General features: G+C 49.1%; 2 protein-coding genes across 7 annotated transcripts; both read left to right on the forward strand.

Moving 5' to 3' along the window:
• The first annotated feature begins 1,112 nt into the window (after positions 1-1,112).
• On the forward strand, positions 1,113-7,107 carry CIRBP (cold inducible RNA binding protein). Of its 6 annotated transcripts, none has more exons than XM_052801524.1 (8): positions 1,113-1,232; positions 2,062-2,170; positions 2,263-2,369; positions 2,750-2,888; positions 2,981-3,065; positions 3,192-3,259; positions 5,617-5,721; positions 5,900-7,107. In XM_052801524.1, exons 2-7 carry the CDS (start codon positions 2,068-2,070, stop codon positions 5,619-5,621), a joined length of 507 nt encoding a protein of 168 aa, XP_052657484.1. In that variant the 5' UTR covers positions 1,113-1,232; positions 2,062-2,067; the 3' UTR covers positions 5,622-5,721; positions 5,900-7,107. The 6 variants fall into 6 exon arrangements, with proteins under 6 accessions (XP_052657484.1, XP_052657485.1, XP_052657482.1 ...); XM_052801525.1 differs by having other exon boundaries at positions 3,195-3,259; XM_052801522.1 differs by lacking the exons at positions 5,617-5,721; positions 5,900-7,107 and adding an exon at positions 3,684-4,428.
• A 220-nt stretch (positions 7,108-7,327) lies between these two features.
• On the forward strand, positions 7,328-15,271 carry FAM174C (family with sequence similarity 174 member C). Its single transcript, XM_052801631.1, has 4 exons — positions 7,328-7,358; positions 9,734-10,292; positions 10,616-10,777; positions 11,371-15,271. The coding sequence occupies exons 1-4, from the start codon at positions 7,328-7,330 to the stop codon at positions 11,372-11,374; spliced, it is 756 nt and encodes a 251-aa protein (XP_052657591.1). The 3' UTR covers positions 11,375-15,271.
• Positions 15,272-17,552: the final 2,281 nt, after the last annotated feature.

A 17,552-nucleotide genomic window follows, 5' to 3' on the forward strand; every position in this document is an offset into this window, starting at 1 on the left:
TCAATAGAAAATAGGCTGAGCAAAGTGCTTTTATTATTATTTTTTAAACAAAACCATTTATGCTTTGGAACCAGCGATGGGGCTGCTTTTTGCATTCATTGTGCCGCGCTCTCCCAAGCATGTGTGGGGGTGTGGAGGCACCAGCACAACACTTCAAAGGAAGAGGCTGCCTCGCTGTCGGGATTATTCACCCTGCGCTGCCACAGGAGACGGGAAAGGCGGAACTGCTGCCTAACCCTGCGGGGCAGGGAGAGGAGGGCGGCCTCCCCGGGACGCTCTGCCGGCTCTGGGGGCAGCGGGTTTGCCGGGGAGTGCCAAGGCTGTGCGTGCCTGGGGGTGACGAAGACGGGACCCTGGGTCTGCCAGGGACAAGAGGACCTACCGCCATGTCATTGAGCCACGCTCTGGTAGCGAATGCCGAGGCCTAGGGAGACGTGGGGACAGCCAGGGCCTCTGCAGGCTGCGGAGCTCCGGCCCTGATGCGCCGGGGACAGGCCGCCCCTCACCACCTCCCTCAGAGGCGGGGAGAGAGGAGGCGGTAGAGGCCCTGAAGGGCGGACAGGCCGCACCTGGCGGGGGCTCGCAGGGCGACGGAGCAGGCCTGCGCGGTGCGGGTAGCATACGGCCGGAGGACGGCCCGGGAGGAACGGGGAGGCTGAGGCCCGGGACCGGCGGCGGGCAGCGCTCGCCACCCAAGATGGCGGCGGCCCCCTCAGGCGGCCCCTTTGTCTGCAGCAGCCGCCGCATTGCTGAGAAGGGCGCGAAACTGGGGCAGCGCGGCCACGCCCCCCTGGGCGGGCCGGTCGCCAGGGAGGGCGGGGCGAGGGCGGCCCCCGGCCAATCAGCTGCCTCCACTTCCTTTCTTCTCACAGGGGCTCACCCGGCCAACGGTCTCCGCGCTCCCAACCAATCCGCGCCGCCCTCCGCGCCCCGCCCCCACGCGAGAGGAGGGGGCGGGGGGGTAATGCAGCGTTTTTGTTTTCGCTCCCTCCTCCCCTCGCCCCCCGTCGGGGCTCATGAATATTAACAACATCCAGCCCAATCAGGTGGTGCAGCGGTGGCGGCGCTTTGGTGACGCCAGTCGCCCCGCCTTGCACCGGGGTTAATCTGCATATTCATAAGGTGGGCGGGACACAGCGCGGGCGTTTATAAGCCGCCGCCCCGCCAGCCTCAGCGTACATCGCGCTGAAGCTTTGAAGTGGTGTGTGGACCCCTGCACCTCCAGGGCACCGGTAAGGCGCCCGCCGCCGTGGGCGGGCTGCGGCCGGGCTGGGCCGGGGAGGCTCGGAGCGCCAGAGCTCGAGGAAATGTGTCTTAGGAACGGAGGGCTTGCTACCTGGGGGAGTCCCGAACGGGACGCCCGTCCCGCGGCAGGGATTGCGGGGAGGCCGGCGGGTGCTGTCCCGGTTGTCTGCCGTGGGGGGGGGGAAGGGTCCAGGGGAGGGGTGAAATGCGCCCTCGGAAACAAAATGGCGACGAGCCTCGACCGTGCAAAATGGCGGCGGGCGGGAGGAGGGGCGTCGGACTGCGCCTGCGCCAAGTGGGCGGGCCGTGAGGGAGGGGCGGGGGGTCCTTTGCCGGGCGGGGGTCGGAGCCGCGGGGCGCGCATGCGCCCTGCCCACCTCCCCGCCCCCCCCCCCCGCGGTGTGTGTGTGAGGGGAACCGGCGCCGCGGCCCGGTGAGCCGGCGGTACCGTGAGTCCCCACCGGCCGGCGGGGCCTGCGGAGGGAGCGTGTCGGGGCTCGAGCGCCCGGGAGGCGGCGTCCAGAACCTGCCCGTGCCCCGGCGGCGTGTGTTGCTGGGGCCGCTCTGTTGGCGTCCTGCTGCGGGCTTTGGTCCCTGGGTCCCCGTCTGCGGCTCCGCTTCCCCCGGGAAGGCGCTTGGGCCGGAGCCAGCTTATAGGGTACTCCTCTGTTATACAAGGCACTAGTTCACTGGAGTTTGAGGGTATGCGTCGTGCAAGAATGTGGGATTATTGGCCAGGTTATAACCAATTCAATCTTTCAGACGTTGTGGGAGTATGTTTTTGAGAAACTGACTTGGGATATATTGACTTTGCAGGTCAGAATGGCATCAGATGAGGGAAAACTCTTTGTCGGTGGACTGAGTTTTGACACCAATGAGCAGTCATTGGAACAAGTCTTCTCTAAATATGGACAAATTTCTGAAGGTAAGATTGCAGTACCAAGCTGTGATGATTTCCCTAATTTTGTTAGATTGCACAGGTGCTGATGCAGTTGTTTTTTTCCCCCCTCTTTATAGTCGTTGTGGTGAAAGACAGAGAGACTCAGAGATCCAGAGGTTTTGGCTTTGTTACTTTTGAAAACATAGATGATGCTAAAGATGCAATGATGGCCATGAATGGAAAGGTAAGAAGGCTTTGGAGCAGCTTCTTTATTTCCTAAACCATAGTAAGAGAACTGTGAAAGATGCGTCTGTTCAATGCTGTGTAGAAAAACGGATAAATACTAGTGTCTTTAAAACCTAGAAATTGCATAAAGAATATAAATTGCTAAAGTTTTGTGACTTATATGACTGAAAAATAGTCACACTTAATAGGAATACGTGTATATACTGTTTGAATATCAATTTATTTCTGTAGTTGGCTTAGTTTTGACATGAAATAAAACCTACCTGTAAAAACTAGCAAGTTCTGATACTGCCTAGCTGACAATGAAGGTGTGTAACTCATTGTATATGTGCTTTGCTATTTAAATATCAAGTTGGTTTATTTTTTTCTGTTTGTTAGTCTGTAGATGGACGTCAGATCAGAGTTGATCAGGCTGGAAAATCATCAGAGAACAGATCTCGTGGCTACAGAGGGGGGTCTTCTGGGGGCAGAGGCTTTTTCCGTGGCAGCAGAGGTCGGGGCCGTGGCTTCTCTAGAGGTGAGTGTGCGTGAATGACTTGCAGTGCCTGAAGTGGTAATGGCATTTGTCAGAACGCTTAAAAAAACCCCATGATCTGGTGTCTGTTCAAGGAGGTGGAGACAGAGGCTATGGTGGAAGCAGATTTGATTCCAGAAGCGGAGGATATAATGGTTCCAGAGACTACTATAATAGCAGGTAAAGCCATTAAAACCACTGGTGGGTTGTTGCGAAGCTTCTTAAGCCTGTTGCCTGTTTGACAAAAATGTCAGTAGGCTCCAGAAACAGTTGAGCAAATATAAAGCACCTGAATGTTTTTAACAGCAGGAGTCAAGGTGGCTATGGTGACAGGTCTTCAGGAGGATCCTACAGAGACAGCTATGACAGTTACGGTAAGTCTTGGTTCAAATGGGAATGATGAGTACGTATGCTGTAGGAACTCTCTAAACCTTCTGACCCTGTACTTGAGTCTGGAAATACTGTAAGGCTCAGTTGGACTGTACCACTATTTCTGTTCTTGCCCGTAAGAACCAATCTGCCAGGCTTTGGACGTGGTTGTGCCGTTTAAATTTCTAATTTGTAATGCATGTGTAGGAGTTGCTTGGATCTAAGGCAAAGCAAGTTTTTAAAATACATTCCTCGAGCTTGAGACTAAGACAAAACTCGGATGCCCTAACAAACTTTAATCAAGGGTGGGGGAGTTCTCTTACGGTGTAGCGAACTAGCACTAGCTTCTGAAATAATGCAAGGGAGTAAAATGCTGGAACTTGTCTATGCTTCAGTGCCTTTACAATTGTGCCTGCTTCTTGTCCTCAGCTACACACAACGAGTAAAAATCCTTCCTGACTCAAGATCGTCCTTCCAATGGCTGTATTTATAAAGATTTTTGGAGCTTCGCTGAAATCGTTATTGTGTAGTACATCTACTTGTATTTTCACTTTTGTAGTATTATCAGTTCTAATCTTGTCAAACACAGCCTGACAGCTTCTGATATAAGATGGTCTGATTAGACTTTTCTTTAAGAAAGCTCTGCTTTCAAGTGTTTTTAATCTTTTTTGAAAGCACTTCAGATTTTATTTTATCCTTCATGATGAGCCAAGGTGTTTTTTTTTAAAGTTGTGAAGTTGGGGCCCCAATTCAGTTTCTTTTGAGATAGAAAGGACCTTTAATTCAATGTTCACTGGAAGCTGAACAAGCTGTGGACTTTTTTTTTTTAAGTGCATTACCTTCGTCTTTTGTAACATTCCTTTAGTGTAGCAAGGTAGGAATGCAGCCTGGGTACAAATTGGAAGGCAAACCACCTTGATATATCTAAAGAGAAACTTGCTTGTATGTTCAACCTGCATAACGGTATTTTTACTGTTGTAATGATGTAAATTACCCAGAAATAGACTTGCAAACTTACCATAAAAGAGGTTCTTGAAAATGTTTATTTATATTGTCCTTTTTTACTGGAAGAAATATGCATATTCCATTGATATTGTATTTGAAGTGGTAAAGGATTCTTGTATACAGTTTTCTTTGGCTTTACGAAGCCTATTAAAAGACCGTCTGAAATGAACTCTGCTCCTGACATTTACATTTCATTGCACAACACAATCCTTGAAGATGAAGAACAGTTTAAGTAATAGAGGATGCCAGAGGAAAGGAGAAGACTAGTGATAGTGTAAGAGCAAGCCAGATTTATTGACCAGTTGCTAGAATTTAATCTTAATCAGTCTTGACATGTGAATTCGTCAACATACTTTTCACATAAGAATAGTCAAACTTGTCTAGAGGCAGAGGACTGAAAGTACATGCTTTAGGATGTTCTAGTACTCAAAGCTGAAGTCAGAAGTCGAGGTAACGCTAGTGTTAGGTAGGATAATCAATGTTTCCTTAAAATACTGAAATAGCCTACATTGAAAAGCTATAGTGAAGAATCAGTCCTTTAGTAACTGGACTAGTTACTAGCTTGACAGGAGTGTTCAATGGTAGGTAAATTGCCGTAATTAGCTAGCTTTGTCATTGCCTTACAAGTTCTAAGAATTCTTTGCTAGCATATGGAAACTGCAGTGTCCTTGGAGAAAAGAAGTGTTGTGCCTCCAACAGAAACCTCTGAGACGAAAGCTGCTCTCTTGGCTAGTTCATATGTGGAAATAGTCCTGTAATTCGAGGTAACTCCTTTTGCTCATGTCCGCATCCTTCCTCTTGTTGAGAGCTCATTTGAAAGTCTAATGTACCTGTGAAATATTCCTTTGACAATTTTGGTCAACTGATGGAAAAATTTTAACCCATGCCGTATGCAACCTTTGGCTTGTGGCACAACTTCAGTTCCACAGATCAGAGTTGGGCATGCAGTCATGTCTTGCTAGTAGGTATGGAAGCAAGATGGGAAACGAATTCCCTGACTTGATATGTGTTCATCTATTGAGAATCTTCCTAGACTTCATTAAGTTGCTCACTTTAATTGTAGCTTTCTTTGCCATCCTACTTGTTGCCATTAACTTTTTCCCATAGCCCACACTTCCTAAGCAGCCATGTCAAAGTGGTTAACTCTCTGCTTAGGGATCAAATGATACATTGGCTGGCATATCAAAGGCATCAGCCAGCCCTGGAACAGTTTTCCCAGACTGTGCTTCTGTGATGTGATGGGTTCAGCGAATGGCTTGTGAAACCCTCGTATATGATGTGACTTGTGTTGGGGGAGGTGGGTGGCAATGTAAAGTCTCTGTTTGATATTTTTATTAATGCATCTTTGCTTTGGCAGGCTGAAGAGAAGATGGACACTCGACGTGGAAGCTGAGTGGGGATTCTGAAGAAGGAGAGCACTCGTTCCAAGGAAGCAGGACCAAGGCAGGAGTTTGCCAACCAGGTAACATCTCCTCAGTCTGTCTCCCACCCCCATAGCTTTTCCTGAACCAAAAGGTTTGGCTCTGGTACTGTTTCACAGTACTATTCTCTTAAGTGGTAAAGTCTGACCAGTAGTTTCTAGGTGAAAATTCCCGTAGGCTTTCTCTGCCTTTAAATTCACTGTCTTAATTTTATTTCAGCAATGAAATGCATCAGAGAAGACCAAGAAGGACAGCCATTGACTGGAGTGGTGGAGATGAAGAGCTTTGAGCAGTGCTGTTACGGATTTTTATATAGGTCAATTGAACAAGGAAATAAGTCAAATTAAGCTAGAATAAAATACTGGAATGTGGAAAAAAAAAAATGAATCTCTGTAGTACTTTTGTGGGGAAACATGAGAATATTAGATTGTGGCCAAGGCATACAACAGAAATCTAGTTATCTCGTGTACAGCCCGGTTAAAAGTACAAAATGAACCAATGCAGTTCTGGTTGGGGAGGCAGGCAGAGAGGGTAACCTGTCTTTAAGGGCAAGTTTGAGGAAGAAATTCAGTTGCATCATTGTAACCTTGAATTAAGTTGGCCTAATACATTAAGTTTGTACATCTGCAGAACTTCAATAGTGAAGCAGCTACATCTGGAGGGAACTGTCAGATGAGCAATTACATAAGGAGTTGGTATTTGTGTAGCACAGAAGCTGCTGCTGCCAGTTGAAATGGTAACAAAAAAGTAATTTGCACTTAAATGCTAAAGCTTTTATGAGCTTGGATAATGAATGATTTCCTGCCATACACACTAGAGTAATTAAAACTGTTTTGCTGATGAAAGTTGAGATGCGATGTTTCTGCTACTTAGAGAAGTAGCTGCATGTTTGCAAAGTTGTTTTTTTTTTTTTTTTTTATGTCCTGGAATTTTCTAGTAGAGCAACTTCATCAGGTGAAAGCTGTTAGGTGCTTGGAGATGGGAAGTGGAACAAGGCAAGTGTTGCAGTACTGAGCCAGCCACGCAGCTTTTGAGTACTGGAGTTGGAAGCTTCAGATGGATGGTGGGAGCATTCAGACTTTAAAAAGGCTGGTAAGATAGTACTAGTAGGATAGTAACTGGTTTCACCAATCTGATTAATGCCAGGAAGGTGCCCTGTACAGATGGGGTGAAGTGTGAGCTGCTTGAATGAGTTAGAAAGTGCAGTCCTAACAGCTGGCAATTTTTTAAAACTTATAAAACATTAGCCTGTGAGTAAAGAGGAGCTGCGTAGTCAGAACAAACCCTGCTGGTATGTGTGAATGGGAAATTCAGCCCAAGATGAAAGGCAAATAAGCCACCAATTGCAGAGGCTGCAATTTTGTATTGATTCCTTTGACTCTGTGGAATAGAATGGCTAATAAAAGACTTAGTGCCATCTTCCCTAATTAGCAGATGTTGCCTTTTATTTGCAATGTCTATTGTATTCTGCAGAGAGTATTCTGTGCAGGAGTTAAAACACTTGGGTTGGGTTCTTTAAGGATCTTGATTGCTGTTTTGTTAACTGCTGTAATTGTGGTTGCCCTGCCTTGCATCCAAACAACTGTGGCTCTTGTAGCTGACCTCCTGCGGGGCTTGTGCTGTCTGCAGTGGTGCTGGACACCAAAGATGGAGTTTTACTCGCTCTATAGAAGGGCAGGTAAGGCACAGAGCAAGGGAGTTCGGGTTTCCTTGCAGTAAGTTTGCACTCTGGTATTGATGAAATACTTCACTTTTCTCTGGTCTATTAACCTTTACCTGCTCTCCAGTAAACTAAAGTTACTGGGAGAATTTTCAGCCTTCTGTGTTTAGTTGGGGTATGCTGTAGAGACCAAACTTCTAACCCCAACTCTGTTGGATTGGCATTTTCTTGTGCCCAGTTTTGTCCCGTCTTTAAAATGGACCATCAACAAGTTAAACTAGCCAGACAAACAGCACTTTCTTCCTCTTCTGTATGTGTAGAACATCTGTTCTTAATTTTTTATTCACTTGCTACCTAGTCCCTGGCTTGTAATGAAGTCAGAGGAGTGCCAGTTGCTGAATTCTTCCAGCTGGTGCTCGACTCCATCTCTTGCATGCCACAGATTATAAGAACTCTCCTGAGTAGTGGTGGATGTTTTCCAATACATCACACGAACTCAAACTGTCCTTAAAAGTCTTTGCCCTTCAGCTGTTATCTTTGATATGTTATACCCGTGTCTTGCCATGTTACAGTGTAGAGCAGAAGCAGCTTAAATTACTTTGTTTCCATTACCCCATTGGTCTGACTGATGGCTGGCACAGGGCTCCAAAATGAGCGTTGCCTTCCGGAGAGACCCACTGTAACCCACTTGGCTCAAACTGAATCGATGCCTGTGCCTGATGCTCATGAAAAATGAGGTCTCGTTCTCAGTTGAATCCTGGAAATGTGGCAGCTCAGTAACAAGGAGGATTTATAGTGCTAGAGAGGCTGACAGCTGTGAATATATTTTTGTCAGCTTTGAAGACAATGAGGCAGGAGACTGCAGTGCGATAGTGAAGGCAGTAAGAGGGTTTCTCATGGTCTCTGCTACTCTCCTGCCTACCCTTTTTGTGTTAAAATAATACATTTGATTGCTTTATCCTGCTCCCCCCCCCCCCCCCTTTTTTTTTACTGATACTTCTCTGGCTTTTGGTTATGCTATGCCCCACTTAAAGGACAGTCTTTTAAGAGCAGTGTATTATGCAAAATCTGCTCATGTAGTCTAAGTGCCTTTGAAGAGATTATGTGGGTATTGTCCCCGGTAACAATTACTGCTGCAGTGCGTTTGAAGGGCAGAATTGATTGCGTATTCTCTAGTCCATGCTGTAGAGCCTGGTTATTAAGGAAGGCTGTGGTGGCTTGCCAACCTACCAAGGCGTAGCCACTGCTCCTGTGCTCCTGCTCTGTTGTCCTTTGAATCAGCTCTCCAGATCAGACAGGTGTGATGGAGGCCAGACACTTAGCTGGTATAAATGAGCTAAATTAATGGGTAAAGCTGGCTTTAAAAACTTGTGCTCTTATTAAGAAATGTTTTCTTTTGCTGGGGAGTTCCAGGGACAAAGGAATTTACTGAGGTAGCAAGCAGGGTGCTTGCTGATGAGCCCCCGAGGGCTTGCTGCCCAAGAGCCATCACAATTTCCCTGTGCAGCATTTAGTCCTCAAGAGCCCTGGGGGCATTCCTGCATGCAGGGTGGGAGTGATTATCAAGCTTATTTCCTGAAACCTACTCTTTCTTCTTTTTTTAACCTTTTCCAAATTATCTAAGTGAATAGGGTTTAAAAAAAGAAATCAGCTGACACACTTTTGTATGTAGTAATTCACCAGTGAGGATGATACTAAATATAGGGGCATAAGAGTGAGAAACCTGCGGTAAAAATGCAGTTGGGTGATGTTTAAACGAATTCAAACTGTAAATACCTACAAAGCATTATTTGAGAGACCTTCCTAAATAGGATGCCTAGGTGCTTAAACCCAGGCAGAAATAATTAATAGGTGCAAAAATAGAGGCCTAGTTGGAGGTGCTGTTATTTTGGCATTGCTAATTACAGCACTGCATTAATGATTTGTTGTTGGGTTGGGTTGAGGGCAGAGCTAGCTGCGGGGGCTGGATGCAAAACCCAGTTGCATCCGTGGGAAAGGTGCTCGGGTGCTGTGGACCCGATGTGACATCTGGGGGCGACCCATTTCCAGCCAAAATTCCCTTTTCTTCAAGGAAAGCTCGCAGGGGGGAGTGGAGCTGTGCTTCGGGGTGGCTGACAGGCACCCCCCCCCCCCCGCCCCGGGTCAGTCCCGAGCTGCTGTGGAGAAACGAGGCGGTTGTTAAATGCTCAAAATGCTCGTGTTCCGAGCGGTGTTCGCCTGTGGCCGGGAAATTGCCGTCGTGGCAGGGGAAGGGCAGCCCTGAGGGAGAAATGATGGCCCTGAGGTGACGGGAGTGACGACCCTGAGGGGGGAAAATGGCGGCCCTGAGGGAGGGAGTCTGGCTGTGAGGGGGGGAACGGCGGCCCTGAGCGGGAAATGGTGGCCCTGAGGAGGTTCTGGCAGCTGCGGGGGGCAGAACGGCGGCCCCGCGGGGGAAACCACCGCCCCGAGAGGCGGAGCGGCGGTGGCGGGTCGCGGCCGGCCTGGGGGAGCGCGCCCTGGGCCGGCCCGGAACGGCGCTGCCCCGGAACGCTGCGTGCGGCTCCGCCGGGCCCGGCCGGTGCCTGCGCCGCGCGGCACCGTCCCGCCGCCTTCCTGCGCCCGCCCCGCCGAGGCGCCGCTCGCCGCTCCGCGCCACCGGGCCCCGTCCGGCCCGGCCATGCTGCGGCCGAGGCCCCTCTGCCTCCTCCTTCTCCTCCTCCTCCTCCTCCTGCACGTCGGCCGGGCCGCCTCCCCCGCTCCTCCGGCCACCCCCAGCCCGCTCAACGCCACGGAGGCGCCGCGGGCGGCCGCGGGTAATGGGACGCGGCCGGGCCCGCCGCCGGCATCGCAACGACCGCCGGGGTCGGGGCTGTCGGCGGGATCGGGGCTGCCGGTGCTGAAGCGGGCGGTGTACGTGCTGAGCGCCCTCTCGTTGCTGGCCGCGCTCTATTTCCTCCTGCGGGCGTTCCGGTGAGTGCGGGCCGGACCGGTGTCCCCGTCCCCCCCCCGCCCCGGTCCGGGGCCGTGCCCCTGCTTGTCCCGGTCCCCGTGTGTCCCCCCCCCCCCCCCGCCTCCCTTTGCCAGGCCGGAGCTGTGCTTCCCTGTGCATCCCTCTGGCAGCACGTGGGAAATGCTGCTGTAAATTCACGCCGCTGATAATTACCGAAGGTAATTAGCAGCGATAACACGTCTCCCGGTCCCGTTCGTTTTGCCTTTTGACGCCTAAAGACCCCGTCTCCCTGCAAACCGGTCGTGTGACGGCACACTCACCCTGCGCTCTCTGTGTCCCTCAGCCCTAGGTCAGAGGGACCCAGAAATGAGCGCAAAACTCATTTCAGGTTGAAGAAACCTCAGCGGAAGAAATACGGCCTTCTGTCGAATTACGACGAGAACATAGAGATGGCCTCGTTTGACAGCGACGAGGACACGGTGTTTGAAACAAGAAATCTGAGGCGGTAAGTGGGTATTTTGTATGTTTCTCTTTTCTTCATGAGGGGCTGAGAGACTCCTTTTCTAAAGACATAGGAGCTTTGGCACAGATCCTATAACCAGATCTGCATAAATTAAACTTCTGTGTGTGGTCTCTCTATGGTGGCACACAAACTTTATCTTGCCTTTCTTCATTTGCTGACCAAGTGCACTGAAAGGGACGAACCCCGGTTTGTTTGGAGCACTGCTTTGTGCCTTGTGTTTAGCAGGCTTGTAGGAGGGAGAGACAGCCCTCCTGTCCAGTCTGAGCCTCCCTGCATTAGACAGGAAAAGAAAACCTGCTGTTTTTTCAGTTTAGGAATTGCTCCCAAGTCACATTGCAGCTAAAAGTCACGGTCCCATTGGGGCATGCATTCCTATTTTCACAGCAATGTGCTTTCATCCCGTGGGTCAAGCAAGTTTGATTTCTCTGGAGGATGTTTTTTTAAAGCTGAGGAGGAATGTTACCTCGGCGTAGCTTGCTGTCTGGCCTCTCAGCTCCCCCAGCTGTTTTGAGGTTGGTAGTGATCTGTCACGTTGTACATGCTCACTCTGATGCCGGGTGTCTTCTTTTTTCCAGATGATTTGGGACCAGCGGCACCAACTGCACAGACTGACCAAGGGGGTGCAAGTCCAGTGGAATCACCTTACCAGTGCTCGAGTTTTATTTTTTTATATTTGCTTCTAATGACTATTAATTAACAGTACAAACACTTCCATAGCTGGGGCAGGGGAAAGGGGACCAAACCTGTTTTCTTCACACACATTTTTGGGGAAAGGCGGAGCTGGAAGCTAAATGATGCTGCGTTGGGTGCTGTTAACTGCCCAGGGAGATGCTGAGGAAAACGTGACTCCTGGATGAATGCTCAGCATTTGAAATCTTACTGCTCTGGACTCAAGTGCTGCAGCTGTGTCTACTGGCCTATTGGTATTTTATAGGTGTTCATATTCCTCTCTGCTGACTGTGGCAGTCAGCTTGAAGTATCAGGCGAGTGGATTCCTTTTGCAGGCTGATCCTCTTTCCTTCATGCAGTATCAGGTCACTTCTTTAGGAAGTGTCTCTGTAATCAACTCTGATCTGGTATGAGCTGGGAGAGCTCTTGTTGTCTGTTACACTAGTGGCAGGTGTGGATAGTGTTGTGTTAGTTCAGACAGAATAGTTTTGGGAATGAGTTAAATGCATCAGTTTTCTTGTAGTTGCAGGGTTAGCAGTTACACATGATAATACAGGTCATTACATGGGTTTACAGAGCAAAGACATGTTTACAAATGAAAGGTGCCACTTAGCCTAAAGGAGCATTTCTCCAAAAGAGCAATCAGTTGTGTCAGTCTTTGGGGCTGTGAGTGTTCAGACTGTTTTGCCCAGCTCCAATGGTGTGTTCACCAGAGAAATGTGTGACGTCTACCAAGCTTCTGGATTTTTTCCTGCTGGCTCTGTCAGAGATCACCTGAGGAAGAGCCAGAGTGCTGCAGTTTGAGTCGGAGAGCCTTAACTGCTAGTGTGATGAGTGACCTGTCTCTGGGCATCTGGTGACTGGAAGAAGACCCAAACCCTTATGAACTGTGATTTGTAAACTGAAAACAGCTCTGGCTCTGAAATAATCTCTTCTTGAAGGGTACTGGAGTTTCACTCCATTTGCTGGTACTCAGGCTATGTCTCACTGTCAGGCCAGCAAACTGGGATGCTTCTGTGCAGCCCATTGTGTTGGTATTGGGGTTCTTATTGTGTAGGACCAAACATGAACGTGTTAGAAGGTCACTGTTGGGTGGATCTGTTGCTAAAATGGTGAAAACTGCTTGTAAAGTGCTCCTGTTTATGGCACATTTTGGCCTTGAAGGGAAGGCCCTTCCTTTAAAACTGTGGGCAGTGCAGACCTGTATCCTTAAGTCCCACTTCCACCCAAAACTGGTAGTGCCTTTGTTAGGAGAACCCAAGGGAGTTACCCTGCAGGCCAGGGAGTTCCCTGCTTGACCTTACCTTTAAGATGAAGTTTGAGAATGTCTTTGGAGTAATGGCTCCTTTCTTTTGGTTAGCAAATCCTCTGTAGATAAGGGGACAAAACTGACACTTAACAGAAAGAGTCGGGCAGAAGGGATATCCTTATCAAGTAGCAAGGACAAATGGTTTTGCTGCAGGTCACCTGGGAGCTCGGGGTCTAGCTGCTGCTCTGAAATCCCTCATGAGGCAGTTGAGGGAGTGGTGTGATCCTGGTGCTCACCTGTGCAAGCGGCAGTGTTTCTCAGTGCAGAGTGGGTGAGGTTTCCTGGAGAAATGTCACCCCAGGTGTTGGCAGCTCTGTCTTGCACACGTGCAAAAGATTTTAAAATATATATATATTTTTAGTAATGCTGTCATGTGAACACAGCACTTGGATGTGCCCTAATTTCATATCATTTGTATCTTTTCATGCCTCTTTTAGGTACTTTCTGCTTGTTTAGCTGATGCAGAGATGAAAGCATTTGCTGTGTTCCTCTGTGAGGATAGCAGGAATGGCTAAATCTGGCCGTTGCTGCCCCTTGGGTGATCAGAGAGCTGATTTGTTTGATTCATGGTAGTGTATCTTCCTTGATCCTGCACAGGCTGGCAGGTCTATGCACATGCTGATAACTTTCTCTGGCTCTTCAACTCTCTCTGCAAAGTTGTTTCTTGCATTGTGCCGAAGCCAGGTAAGCCTGACTGTATTTCAGTCCACGGACGTGCCCTGGCTCAGCGTTGTGACTGACACGTTCGTTGGCCTTTCTTTATCTGAGGCGATTAACTTGATCATTCTTTAGGCTCTGCTCTTCATGGGACAGATGGGTTTTGCAATTTTGAAGTTTCCTTACCTTGCAGGAGTGGAGGATTTTTTTTAATGTTAACAGTTGAATGATTTTGATCAAAGAGGGGATCTCAAGCTGTAGGTCCTGCCTTGAAAATAATTTTGATAGAATTTGATTTTGCTGTAATAGGTATTTAGAATTTGAGCAGGGAAAGGTGTGGAGGGGTACATCCAGAGCACATAACGAGTTCCCTATTTCGGTACTATGTAGGCAAATGGTAATTAAGTTGAAGGCCTGGAGGGTGTGCCAGCCCAGTATCTATGCACCATGTACATGTTTTCCAGAGTCTTTCTGCTGGCTGTCTTTGAAGGGGAGGATTTCATCGTGTGGAGAATAAAAATGTGATTGTGGGGCTGTAGTGTAGAATTGCTGTCACTTTTATTCTGATCCTGTTTTGGCTGGAGACAGGTTTGAGCTGTAATCAATGACCCTGTGTGGCTATTTCCATTTTCCCCTGAAGCATCCTGCATCTTGGAAGCAGTCAGTAGTCTGGATTTGCTCTTTGCAGGCCAAGACATTACATTCCTGCTCCATTCTAAGTCATTGTTAAAGGCATTTTCTGAGAGGAGAAAACAAAGATGCTGATTACAGATCTGAGACTTCTTTGAGGACAAATCTATTGCTCGGCACAGCTGTTACTGATCTCCATTTCTCCTGGAAGAATAAATTGGAGCTATCACAGCAGCTTCTCACAGTGGTGGAACAGTGCACCCATGGGCAATAAGTGCGAGGCCAGTGCAGGCTTTTTGGGTGGGTGGATCTTGCTAATAATAGTGGCTTTTAAAGCCTTGCATAATAAGAGAGCAGTTCAGTAGTTACTGCAGTTATAGTTTTAGTTTATGCGTATTTGATACCCATGTTGATAGCCTAGTAGGTCTCTTTGCAACAGTTAGATCTTCTTGTAGTTTTTCAGAACAGATTTAAATACACGGATGCAAACAGACACACATGTGCTCTGAGCCAGCTGCATGTGAGACAGCTCCGGCCTGGGAGCTGCACGGCTGCATCAGCGCAGGGCTGTGCTTGTATGAATACGCGCTGCTGCTCAAGAGGAACGTGTGTCTGTCCCTGGGTAGGCTGATGCCTCAACAGCTACTGCTGCACTTTTCTTTCTCCAGAGTGAATCAGGGTGTTGGTATATAGTGGGAATAGTGGGAAGCGATGCGGACTCCGGCTGCCCTTTACTGTTAGCCTGTGCGGGGCTTCTGCCGATCCTTGCCAAAAGGGTGTCGGAGCTGATGGGCGCAGGGTAATGAGGACCGAGAGTGGAGTGTGGGGTTCCCTATGATGCTGCGCAGTCACCAGCCTGTGTGTGTCACAAGTGACTGCTACAGAGTTCGCTTGAAACAATCACTGTTGTTTAAGCCAAAGCCTAATTTCAAAAGTTTACATAATTGCCTCTCTGATCTTCTTGGAGGGCTGCATTGAACCCTCTACTGTTGATATTGAACTACTAGGCAAATCGACTGGACCGTCTGCTGAGGTTAATGAGATTGACTGAGAGCGATATGAGCATCAGCTCTCTATTGTTAATAATGTGCTTCTGTTTTGTTTCATTTGTACATGTGACTGGAATGGGATCTGCAGCGCTAAAGTGCTGGGAGATGGACCTGTGGTCTGAGCAGATTGCCAAGAAGTCAATAAAACAGCACTTGAGTGCATTGTGTTGTCTGTGCTCTCAGAAATGGAGGAGCTAGTCTTTCACCCTCCTGCTTGAATTGTTGATTTATTTTTAAATAGCAACCAGTCCTGTATTGATTGTTTTACTTTCGTTTACAGCATCCCCCCTCCATTGTATCTTGAAACAAGTGAAATAAAGCATTCCGTTTCACCTGATTCCTGCATGGCAGTGTGCTTGGCCGCCCACATTCGGGGTTGTTCTGCGGGCTGCCTCACGTGGCTGGCTTGCTGCTGAGCCGATGGGATGGTGCTTTTATGGAGCTTTTCTCTGCTCAGCTGCCCTAGCTGAGCATTGCCTTGCTCTCTGCTTGGCAGCAGAGTTACACTATCAATGCTGCTTGTGTATTAGTTCCATACTTCTCTCTCATTGCCTACTGCTCACCTCCACTGATCATCTCTGGGTTTGTTTCAGTTTTCTAAAGTCTCCTCCCTTTCTCCCTGTTCTTACATTAATCCCTTTTCTTGTACAGAAGACTAAGTAACATCCCTGCAAGGGTGATCCCAGCCTCTCTGCAACAGAAGAACCAAGTTACGTTTTGCTTATTTGGGAGTCAGGAAGCATTGGCTGTCCCCCAGATGGGGATGTCCTGACTCCTCAGTGCAAAGAATTAAAGCCTGAACAAAATTAAGGGCGTTCCCTGGTACTAACATCTGCTTTTTATCCATCTTGCAAAGGAGGGTGGTTGTGCAGATTTCAGCTGTGTGGATGGGCGGCACTGAAGAAAGAAGAAGCCGAGGTCCCCGTGTCCCACTCTGCCACCCTGCTCTCTGGTTGTGTCCCATGCACGGGAGGCTGGTGGCTGCACGCTCGTCTTGGAGCATGGCACAGCTAAGAGGCTTTCATTTGCTCCGTGTTTTAGCCTTGTTTCTGGTAGGGCCTTCTGTCGTGCTGTGCAGAGAGGGCAGCTGGTGTTAGGAGCTGGCAGGAGAGGGGCTGGGGAGCAGGGGAACCCTGTAGATGGCACTCACAGACCAAACATGCCGGCTGATGGGGCACTGGCAACACCTGGTGAAGCTGAAAATAAATCCTGATGCCTTAAAAAGGCAAGTCTTCCCTCAAGCAGCTCTGGGAAGGAGGTGGAAGTGCCCTCTCAGGGGCTGTGTCTTGGCTTCGGGGTGGGGGAGCAGCAGGTTTTGGGGTGGCTTTTGGGGAGCTGTTTGCCTGGAGAAGTTTTCTCCCAGCTGCGGGTGGTGCTCTCGCCCCTGGCTTTACCTTGGCCGGATTTAACCTAGCCCTGTTAGTACTTGTTGGCGAGGGCTTTTTATGATTCTGGGGCAGACAAACTTTTTAAGATACCCTAATTTGATTGAATTAAGCTGTAGGCTCCCTGCTCGCATGGGAGCTCCCTACTGCGAGGGAAAGGCTTGTCTGTGCAGAGCACAGAGTTGTCTTGGGCTGATCCAAGGCTTGGCATAAACCCCAGCAGGACCAAAGCCCGGCCCAGAGTTTGCTCCCTTCTCCTTCAAGTTGTGTTTCCCAGTCCGCGTGCCTCCGGTAAGCGCAGCACAGTGTTGCACAGACATGTGAAAACCCGACCCTACCTCAGCAGCACCCTTTGGGATGCACCTGGCTTTCCCTGGGGAGTGTGCTGTGCAAAATTAGCTGCAGTGCTTAATGAACAAATGGAGAGTGTTCACCGTGGCAGCAATATGGGCAGGACAGCATCATGCTTTCAAGCCTTGGTCCGTGTGAGGTGCTGGGAACTGCAATGGGATGCAAACCAAATGCATGTTCATTTTCAGGCTCAGGGGGTGGGTAGCCCCAATTAGCACTAACGGCCCTGGCCTGTGCGTGCTGGACTAGCTGCAGATGTGTTGTCCTCCACACCATTTTCCTGGCCCTGTTCTTTGCTACAAGCTGGAGCTATCACCTCTGCCGAGGAGAGGCTCTCGCTGAGGTCTCTACCTGGGGAGAAGCTCAGGCTGGCGCTGGCTGGGATTCCAGTCACAAACACAAGCTGGCGGCATGGATCTGCTCTGAATTTATTTTAAACTCAAGTTAAAGTGCTCTTGATGCTTTGGATGCAAATTTCCTTCCTTGAAATGGGAACTGCAGGCCATTTGCTGAGTGCTGGTAAGCTCTTTTGATTTCACTAGCCTGTTTGCTGCTGCAGCGTTGTACCTTGCTGCCGTGCTCTGTGGAGTGCAAAATAACCTCTGCGGCAGGGTTCTGGGGGAGGAACCACCTCTTGGCTTTCTGCTGGCGTAGAAGAGCACTTCTCTTGCTCTGTGTACCCAGACCTGTTTTTCAATGAGGGTTCA

This window comes from Harpia harpyja, chromosome 11 (genome assembly GCF_026419915.1).
Source record: "Harpia harpyja isolate bHarHar1 chromosome 11, bHarHar1 primary haplotype, whole genome shotgun sequence".
NCBI lineage: Eukaryota > Metazoa > Chordata > Aves > Accipitriformes > Accipitridae > Harpia > Harpia harpyja.

Bases quoted from the DNA above. Each gene is read 5' to 3' on its own strand.
- CIRBP (XM_052801520.1), top strand. From the start codon at position 2,068: ATGGCATCAGATGAGGGAAAACTCTTTGTCGGTGGACTGAGTTTTGAC. The intron at 2,370-2,749 runs GTAAGAAGGCTT...TCTGTTTGTTAG, and splicing joins TGATGGCCATGAATGGAAAG to TCTGTAGATGGACGTCAGAT. The intron at 2,889-2,980 runs GTGAGTGTGCGT...TGTCTGTTCAAG, and splicing joins GGGCCGTGGCTTCTCTAGAG to GAGGTGGAGACAGAGGCTAT.
- FAM174C (XM_052801631.1), top strand. From the start codon at position 7,328: ATGGAGTTTTACTCGCTCTATAGAAGGGCAG. The intron at 7,359-9,733 runs GTAAGGCACAGA...GGCCCTGAGGAG, and splicing joins CTCGCTCTATAGAAGGGCAG to GTTCTGGCAGCTGCGGGGGG. The intron at 10,293-10,615 runs GTGAGTGCGGGC...TGTGTCCCTCAG, and splicing joins TTCCTCCTGCGGGCGTTCCG to CCCTAGGTCAGAGGGACCCA.